General features: G+C 43.3%; 1 protein-coding gene across 1 annotated transcript; it reads left to right on the top strand.

The window, feature by feature from the left end:
* Positions 1–3: 3 nt before the first annotated feature.
* LOC127560110 (tubulin gamma-1 chain) lies at positions 4–6,530 on the top strand. Its single transcript, XM_051994417.1, has 11 exons — positions 4–177; positions 626–738; positions 962–1,129; positions 1,708–1,776; positions 2,055–2,134; positions 2,588–2,714; positions 4,466–4,552; positions 4,672–4,821; positions 5,468–5,620; positions 5,704–5,865; positions 6,077–6,530. The coding sequence occupies exons 1-11, from the start codon at positions 129–131 to the stop codon at positions 6,272–6,274; spliced, it is 1,356 nt and encodes a 451-aa protein (XP_051850377.1). The 5' UTR covers positions 4–128; the 3' UTR covers positions 6,275–6,530.
* The last annotated feature ends 2,936 nt before the right edge of the window (positions 6,531–9,466 follow it).

Here is a 9,466-nt window from a genome sequence, read left to right as displayed (position 1 = left end):
CAATCAGGCGCTGCGGAGCATATGTTGCGCATGCTCAATGTGAGTAGCGCGTTGGCTGGCGGGCTAGCAGTAGCTGCAGCGGCTACGGACTGTAGGAGGAGGCTCCTGGGCCGCGGGAGAAGAGAGCCATGCCGAGGGAGATCATCACCCTGCAGCTGGGCCAATGCGGCAACCAAAGTGAGAGCCAGGTCCAGGATCCAGATGCTCCCTGTACCAGCCAGCTCCTAAAGTCCTGTGGGGATCCACCCATTCCTCCCTCAGATGCAGCATCTCCCCTCCCCCCCAGGCTCGGGTGGACATACCCCCCTCAGGTGTCCAGCCCCCTCCCTTCCCTTAGTGTGAATACACTCTCCCGAAATTTAGGTATTCCCCCTTTCCTGAGAGTAACCTTTCCTCCCTCAGACCAGGGATCATGTCTTCTAGCACCTGGTGGGCCTGGGAACCCAGGCTTGCTGTATCCTAGACCCATCTCTGACGGCGGCCTCCTTTTCACCCAGATCCCTGGGTCCAGTATCATAGGGACTCTTCCCTCCAGGATGTTGGTATTCTGTTCCCCTCTCTAACTTTCTGGGTTTAAGGCATCATACCCTTCAGACCCAGGCATTCTGTCCCCACCTCCATACAGTTGGGTTTGAATTCTGGAAACAGCTCTGCGCTGAGCATGGCATCAGCCCGGAGGGCATCGTGGAGGAGTTTGCCACTGAGGGCACAGACCGAAAGGACGTCTTTTTCTATCAGGTGCCCTTTATATTACTGGACCGGGAACTAAGCAGTGAATGGGAATAGAAGGACATAGTTTGGGCAGGGGAAAAGAAAGTCCCGTTCAGGTGGGCTGGAGGGTCCAAATAGCCCGATCTAGAATAGAAGGGAACTGGAGTCAGTGGGAGAGGGGCATAAAAGAACAAGGACTTTGGAACTTGGGTATGTCCTGGATAACAGTTATTTCTCTTCACTATGTTAGGCAGATGATGAACACTATATCCCAAGGGCTGTGCTGCTGGACCTGGAGCCCCGAGTCATCCACTCCATTCTCAACTCTCCTTATGCCAAACTCTACAATCCTGAAAATATCTACCTGTCTGAACATGGTGGAGGGGCTGGTAACAACTGGGCCAGTGGCTTCTCACAGGTGCCCATGCTGGCATAAGACCATGCTTTCCGGGAATGTATGAAATCCCTAAGCTAGGAAGATTCTCATTGTATTTTTGAATAAAGGGAGAATCATGTCACTTCCTAGAAAGAAAAATTCAATGGTAGTGTATTATGGAAAGCATCTTAGATTTGTAGACGCAAAATGTGTGTCCAAATCTTGAATCTTCCACTTACTCCTTTTGTATCTTGGGCAAGTCACCTTCTTTAGGTTTGGTGAGTGGGTCAGACAAGGTGATTTTTAAGGACTATAATAGTTTCTAACCTATCACCCAAAGCAATAATTATTTTCCTCTGTCATAGCAAAGGGAAATAAGTGGTGGATATGAAAAGAAGATTGGTGGCTATGGAAAGTTCTGTATCTTAAATGAGTTATATACAAATTGCATGCAAGCTAGCTTCATTTTGGGTCAGTAGTGAAAGCTTTTGTTGGAATTAAGCCATAGCTTCCAAGGAGGATATTAGTGTCTGAGGAAATGGTTCTGTGCTGTTTGTAGAAACAAACTGGGGATGAACACTCTGTGGATAAGTTCTTTGACCTTCCTCATTTTTATACAGGGGGAAAAGATTCATGAGGACATCTTTGACATCATAGACCGGGAAGCAGACGGCAGTGACAGCTTAGAGGTAGGAGTCTGTGATAGGGGAAAAAAGGGAATGGGAAGAAAGGTGGTAGGTTTGAAAGGGAGTGCACAGTTCTTTATGTATAAAGTATTTGCTCTGGGTTATAAACTTTATCCAAAGAAACTTGTAGTTGAATGGAGATAGAAAATGGGCTATGTTCTTCATCTGCTGAGACCACTGAGTTGTCCTGATTGTAGATAAGAGGTGGGGCCTTGGCAGATATGAGAAGTGAAGTTTCACTCTATAGAAGCTAATTATGGATTCTCTTCTCTACCCACTAGGGTTTTGTCCTGTGTCATTCTATTGCTGGGGGAACAGGCTCTGGCCTAGGCTCTTACCTTCTGGAGCGACTAAATGACAGGTAAGAATGTGCGTATGCGTGATAGGGAATGGACAAGATCCTAGGCTAATTTTTATCTACTTCTCAAAGGAAAAACACTGATCCCTTGGGTAACAATAGGCGCTAAGACCTGGTGATCATCTTAACTATACATATACATAATCTTTTGGGGAGGAGAAAAGAAATAGCCTTCCCCTTCCCTCTCCTCCCTTAGCAGAGAAAGTATACTTCTAACCAAGAGTTTGGCTATATCATATTAGGAATGGGAACTGTGCCAACAAGAGAGTTTAGGGAATAGAATCAAGAGGTCATTTTATTCCTTTTTCCTCAACTCTGTGGTTACCCAAATTCTCCAAAATCAATTATTAATCACACTACTATACCCAGACAGCTGGGGGATAGGTAGAGGATCGATTTTGTTCATGGTGATTTCCCTCCTAACTCTTTCTTTTTCCACTGGCCTTCTGCTCACAGATATCCCAAAAAGTTGGTGCAGACATACTCAGTATTTCCCAACCAAGATGAAATGAGTGATGTTGTTGTACAGCCATACAATTCACTGCTGACCCTTAAGCGTCTGACACAGAATGCAGATTGTGTGGTAAGCTCTGAGATTAGTCAACAAACATTCACCAACTACAGCCATACTAGGAGGTACTGGGACAAAAGTGTACAAACCTTGTCCTCAAGAGCATTCTATCAGGGGAGAGAATATACATAAATGAATATTTGTGAAGGAAATACAAGGTGAAACATAGGAGGAAGCTACTAACAATTGAGGAGGAAAAAGCCTAGAGTTTCAAGGAACACATGGGATTTTGATGAGTTAGAAGGAAGGTGGGAATATGTTCCAGGTATAAAGCACAGCCAATGCAAAGGTGCAGAGATCAGAGGTAAGAATATGGCGTGAAATTGTCTGAAGGCCAGTTTGGACTTTAAGTTAAGGGAGGGAACTAACATACAAAAAGTCTGGAAAGATAGATTGGGACCAGCTTGTGAAGGGATTTAAAAGCTCAAAGGTGGAGCTTATTATATTTGGTTTTAGAAGCAATAGAGAGCCATTGGGTTTTATTGAGTAGAAGAAGGATGTAGTTATGCTTTTTTTCCCCTTCAACCTGTCCTGTGTTTTCTTTAGTGTGGAAATTTCCAGGAAGGAATTTCCTCTACCAGAACATAAGTATTGAGTCATTTTGTATCAGAAGTAGAACTTTAATCCAGAGCTTTGATAGACACTGAGACCAGCCCTCAATTCCCTTTGTAGTACTGCCTCTTAGGGTCAGGCTTATGCTTCAGGAAAATGGAAGCTGTGCAGAAGATGGATTTAAAAGGGAGAAGGTTGAGGCAATGATATTAATTAGGAGGCATTGCCCTAATCCAGGCAAAAGGTGATAAGGGTCTGAACTAGGTTGTTGGCCATGTGAATAGAGAAAAGGGAACAGAATTGAGAGATCAGCTAGAAGTAGAAGTTATAAGACTTGGCAGCTTATTTGATATGTGGGGTGAAGGGGAGAAGAGAGGAATACAGTTAAAATGTGAATCTAGGTAACTGGAGGGATGATAGTACCCTTGACAGAAATAGGGAAGGTTGGAGGGGAAAGATAACAAATTTTGTTTTGAACATATAGAGTTTGAGATGCCTACAAGATACCAGTTTGAAGTATCTAATAGACAATTGAAGATGGCGACTGGAGCTTAGGAGAGAGACTGGAACTGGATATGAAGGGTGTCCCAAAAGTCATAGTACAGCTTTAAATGCTTAAGTTTAGAATGATCTCTGCAAAGAATGAGATAAACTGTCAAATAGGGAGGAATAAAAGAATTATCTTATTGAAGTCATAGATAAGAATCCAATTGAGTTTAGATGAAAAAAAATTTGTAGTGGATCCAGTCAGTTTGGTTCCATGATTTCCTTCATCTCCTTTCATCATTACATGTGGTAGGACTACAAAAAGGCAAATGATCCCATAGTTGGGATCTGGCAGGGTAGCAGCATCACTAGGAAAGGAGCCAAGGAACTCATGAAAAGAGAGCAATGTAAAGATTAGCTAATTGTAAGGTCAAGATTGGAAAGAAGTGAGAATGGGGGAGTAAAAGGTTAATAGATTGGGTCCTACTCCAGAATCAAGACATTTCCATCATCTGAGCCACATCTTCCCTTAAATTCCATGTATTCTCTGATAGGTCATTTTGTAAATACACATGGGTTTTGTAGCTTTGGGATTCATGGAGAATTGATCTCTGTATCCCCAGCCTCAGGCAGGGCTGTTTGACAAACTGGGTTCCATGATAATTTGGGGAAATTGAGCTCTTGGCCCATTCTCCAGGTAGGGGGACTTTGTTTTTAATCTTCAGGTGGTGCTAGACAACACAGCTCTGAATCGGATTGCTACTGACAGACTTCATATCCAGAACCCATCTTTTTCCCAGATCAACCAGCTGGTGAGCCCCCTAGTGCATCTCCTTTGTTTCAGTCCCTCCCTACCATGGAATGATACTAGGAAAAGGGGAGATGCTCTTTTGTGGACTGTGGCCAGTGGTATGGCTCTCCTCCTTCACAGGTATCCACCATCATGTCGGCCAGCACCACCACCCTGCGCTACCCTGGCTACATGAACAATGACCTCATCGGCCTCATCGCCTCCCTTATCCCGACACCCAGGCTCCACTTCCTCATGACTGGATACACCCCCCTCACCACTGACCAGTCTGTAAGCAGTTACCTTGTCCTCTGTCTCCCCTTCCTTCCCAACCCCACCCTCCGCAAGGCTCTGCCAGGTTATTGCCTGCTAGGCAGACTCTGGGCAGGTCTAATCCCTGCTTCTTTTTTTTTCCCCATGCTATCTCAGGACTCTGTCCCAGGGAGCAGACCCCAGAGGTTTGGGGCCCGAAGACTGGTAGAGAAGTGTGCCTCTCTCTTGCTGTGTCTCTGCAGGCTCTGGGCTTGCACTAGAGAATTTTCTGATTTCTTTCTCAGTTTTGAGCCTGAAATTTGGGTTTTTGCTGGCCTGAAGAGAATGAATCCCTAAAATCTCCCAGGCCTCCCCTTACCTTTTATTAAGGGCCACATAAGTTCAATTCTTTTCTTACCTATAATGTGTAGCCACTAGTTTGAAAACTAGACACCCTGAAGCCCATTAGACCATTCTCCCATTTTGGGGATGTGGATCCTGGGCAAGATACAAAGAAGTGTACCTGTTTTAGTCTCCAGCTAGGGATAAGGAGCCTTTTCAGAGTGACTGCACTACTCCTGGTCAGCTCTCTTAGTATGGGCCTCTGTCACTTTGTGTGTGGATCTTTGCGTGTACCTGGGAGTGCACTGCCACTGGCATGTCCCCTTATAATTAATCCCCCCAGGTGGCCAGCGTGAGGAAGACAACAGTATTGGACGTGATGCGTCGGCTGCTGCAGCCCAAGAACGTGATGGTGTCCACAGGCCGGGACCGCCAGACTAACCACTGCTACATTGCCATCCTCAACATTATCCAGGGAGAGGTGGATCCCACCCAGGTGGGCAGTTCCCCCACCTACTGCTAAGTGAGAGTCTCTTGTCCTTCCGGTCAGCAGTTGAGAATACATTTCCCATGCCCTAGGTCCACAAGAGCCTACAAAGGATCCGAGAACGAAAGCTGGCCAATTTCATCCCTTGGGGCCCAGCAAGCATCCAGGTGGCACTGTCTCGGAAGTCTCCATATCTGCCATCTGCCCATCGAGTCAGTGGACTCATGATGGCCAACCATACCAGTATCTCCTCTGTAAGTCTGATCCAAGTCTTTCTCATCCTTCCTTCACTGTTGCTACTGTTTTGTTTTGTTTTTTCCCCAGCTCTTCCTAGATTACCACGCTTCTGGCTTTTGTACATTGGGTAGGAATAGAAAGTCAGCTTTCCTTTCCTGCTTCCTTTAAGCCATGGTACCACTAAATTCTTTGTTTGTCTTTTTTCATTTCTGTCTTCCTAACTCATAGCTATTTGAGAGAACGTGTCGCCAGTATGATAAGCTGCGGAAGCGAGAGGCCTTCCTGGAGCAGTTCCGCAAGGAGGACATCTTCAAGGAGAACTTTGATGAGCTGGACACCTCGAGGGAGATTGTGCAGCAGCTCATTGACGAGTATCACGCTGCCACCAGGCCTGACTACATCTCCTGGGGTACTCAAGAGCAGTGACCTGCTGACTACTCCAAGGACAATAGTCTTTATTTACCTGCCTTACTTCTGTGCCTCTGTGATAGCCTACCTGGCCATCTTTCTGCCTCAAGGGCTCTAAGGATGAAGCATAGGAGAGGCATCCCTGATTTCATTCATTTGCTATAGTGTGTTTATACACACACACCCTCACCCAGGGCAACAGCCCACTGCTCAGGCTTACTACTATCCCTCTGATGAGACTTTATCTCTAATAAAGCACTGGATATAAAAGGTAGCAGGAGTCTATGGATTGTGGATGGTATACTCATATCTCTTCTTATTCCCAGTGGATGAGGTTGGGTGGGGTGGTTGAGAAACAAGATCCTCCCCATTCCCCAACTCTGGGTGTGCAGACTAAGAAGCCTTCCCTCTTCACCGTGAGTCCCCTGTCCCAGTTGCTGCCCCAGACCTAACAGAGGGCCGGCCCTGACAACACTTTTGTCTGCATCTGTGTTCTGGTTCCTCTTCACATTTCCAGCTGCCTTGCATCAATATGGGAAGTCAGTGCAGCCTCAGCTTTCTGTCCCTAAAGCCTTAAGGTCATATTGCTTCACTAATAGGAACCTAAGCAGGTGCTAGCCTCAGAGCAAGAATATTGAGCATCAAGAGTCAGGAGGTAGAGAACAGAAGGAAGTTAATAGTCAAGATAACTAGGTTAGAATATGCGAGAGTTTCCAGGAAGGGGATGGTAGCAAGAGATATAAACAGTGCTAGCAATCTGTCCTATGGTGATCCTACTCTGAGTAAGCTCTCTCTGCCCCCGTTGGGAATATGTGCAGATGGATCCCCAAGAAGGAGGATTCCACTTATCAATGAGTGTGTACAACCTCTTTCACTGTGTCTATAAGTGTATGAGAAAGGCTTTACAAGCTCCTTATGGTTCTGGGCCTCTTGTCTGAGAGAATGGGGAAGAAACAAAATAAGTTCTTGGAGCCTCAGGAATCTTTAGAAGCTCTGTCTACTCTGCTTGTAAATCAGTGTTTGAAGTGTTTTGTACTATTGAGCTGGGTCCATTGAATTATTTCTCAAGTAAGGTCCGTGACCTAAGTAGAAACTCCTATCAGCCAGGGATCTCACCTGGTATCAAATGTAGGAAGAACCCTGGGCATCTGACAGCCCCAGTGACTCAGTCAACCCCCAGCTAAAGTCTGTTTCATGTTACCTAAAGGAGGGGATTAGTGTGTTATTGTCCTTTGGGTTGCTTCGCCCACTATCTTTAGGGATGACAAAGGTTAAAGCTAGAATAAAGAGCAGGTGGAAGTCCTGGTGTCCTGGTTGGCAAAAGCTCAGAACATGGAGCTACAGCATTCACCCCATGGAAGGGTTCTAATTAATGTGTGACAGGCAGCCACATCCCATTGTCTTCCTGTTTGAAGAGTAAGGATCTCTTTTTCCAACTGTTCTAAAAGTTAAACTAGAAAACTATTCAGCTGCATTGTAGAAATAGGCTCTTGGGAGCTTTCTCTATGTAGGATTACAGGAGATGGGAAATCAGAGACATTAATCCTGAGATAATTGAAGGCTTTGGTGGAAAGAAAAAAGCTCTGACCACTGTGATCTTCAGTTTTCTACTTTCTCCTTCCCAAAATAGCAGGATTGTCTCTGATGCTCAACCATGAAGGGGAGCAGGAGAAAGGTGAAAAGGATTATGAAATCTCCAGAAGATGTTAAATAATAATCTTGGTCCAACTTGGGAAACAAAGTACAGTGATGGCAATGGACATCTGTGCCCTCTGTTAGTCACTTCTTTTCAACCTGATTTTTTTCTTTCTCTTAAAAAAAAAAAAGTTTGTTAGAGGAAAATCTAGGTGATTTTTTTTTAGAGGCAAGTGGGATTAAGTGACTTGCCTAGGGTCACACAAGTGCCTGAGACCAGATTTGAAAAATGGAAATTTTGAAAGATGAAAACTGAAAAAAGAAAATTGATAAAACTAGGAGCTATTTAAAAAATTAATAAATAATCTGCTTTTTTAAAAAGGGAAAAACATTGGCTCTGTCAAAAGTGAAAAGTATATAGCAAATGAAATAAAATTATTAGAAATATTTTATATGCTAACAAAACTAATAATGTGAAATCTGTATTTACAAAAATATAAACTATCCTGATAAACAGAGCAAAAAATAAAGAATTTAACTCAATATCAGTATCAGAAAGGGATCTCAAGGGAAAAAACTCCCAAGATTAAATGGATTTGTACATGAATTTATGAAATGTTCTAAGGAAAATGAATTTCATTTTTACATGAGCTTTGTAAAAATTGGCTAAGAAGAGAACCTGTATCAAATTCCTTTAATGAAATTATACCTATACTAGGGAGGTTTATAATTAACCAAAGTATTAAAAAAACTAATGCAATACCAACAATAAAACGTTGGTACAAAAATACTGAAAAAACATGAGCAAAGAGTATATACTATGACCCTTTGAGTTTATTCTAGGAATATAGGGTTGGCACAATACTAGTAAAACTACAAGTAACAGACTTTTAAATACAAAAAGATACAGAAAAAGCTTTTTGACAACATAAAGCACCTCTTTAATGTAGCACCTGATGTAGGCTGCTTCCCAAACACTTGAACTGGAAGGTTGTATCCCCAGAGATCAGATGACTATTTTTCTTCTAAAGCAGAACTTCTCAAACTTTTTCCACTCACAACCACTTTTTGCCTGAGAAATTTTTACATGACCCCAGTTTTATATATCTTTATATGTATGTATATGAACTCATAATTTTGCAATACCCACATTCACTATGGAGTTGTGATCCATAGTTTAAGAAGCTGGGTTCTAGAGCAGTAAGTAAGGAGGAGTTGACATTTTCTAGTATTCTAGATAGGGACTTGGGAACCCCAACTGGTTTTGTCCACGTTATCAGTCAGCCAAATTTAATTTTAATTAGGGATATTTATTAAAGTTATAAAAAAATAGTTGGTACAAAACCAGTCCCCCCCAAAATTCTGGGACACCCTCTCCTATACAGACTCCAGGGAAAAGCAGTCAGGAATTGTGATACCACGCATAGCAAAAAGTCCTCAATTATTTTTTTTTTAAATTAGGAAGTTTTTTTTTTATTATAGCTTTTTACTTACAAGATATATGCATGGGTAATTTTTCAGCATTGACAACCGCAAAACCTTTTATTCCAATTTTTCCCCTCCTTCCTCCCACCC

Source organism: Antechinus flavipes, chromosome 4 (assembly GCF_016432865.1).
Source record: "Antechinus flavipes isolate AdamAnt ecotype Samford, QLD, Australia chromosome 4, AdamAnt_v2, whole genome shotgun sequence".
Taxonomy (NCBI): Eukaryota; Metazoa; Chordata; class Mammalia; order Dasyuromorphia; family Dasyuridae; genus Antechinus; species Antechinus flavipes.
The sequence above is the reverse complement of the archived record's forward strand: the minus strand, read 5'-3'. Positions and strand labels throughout refer to the sequence as shown.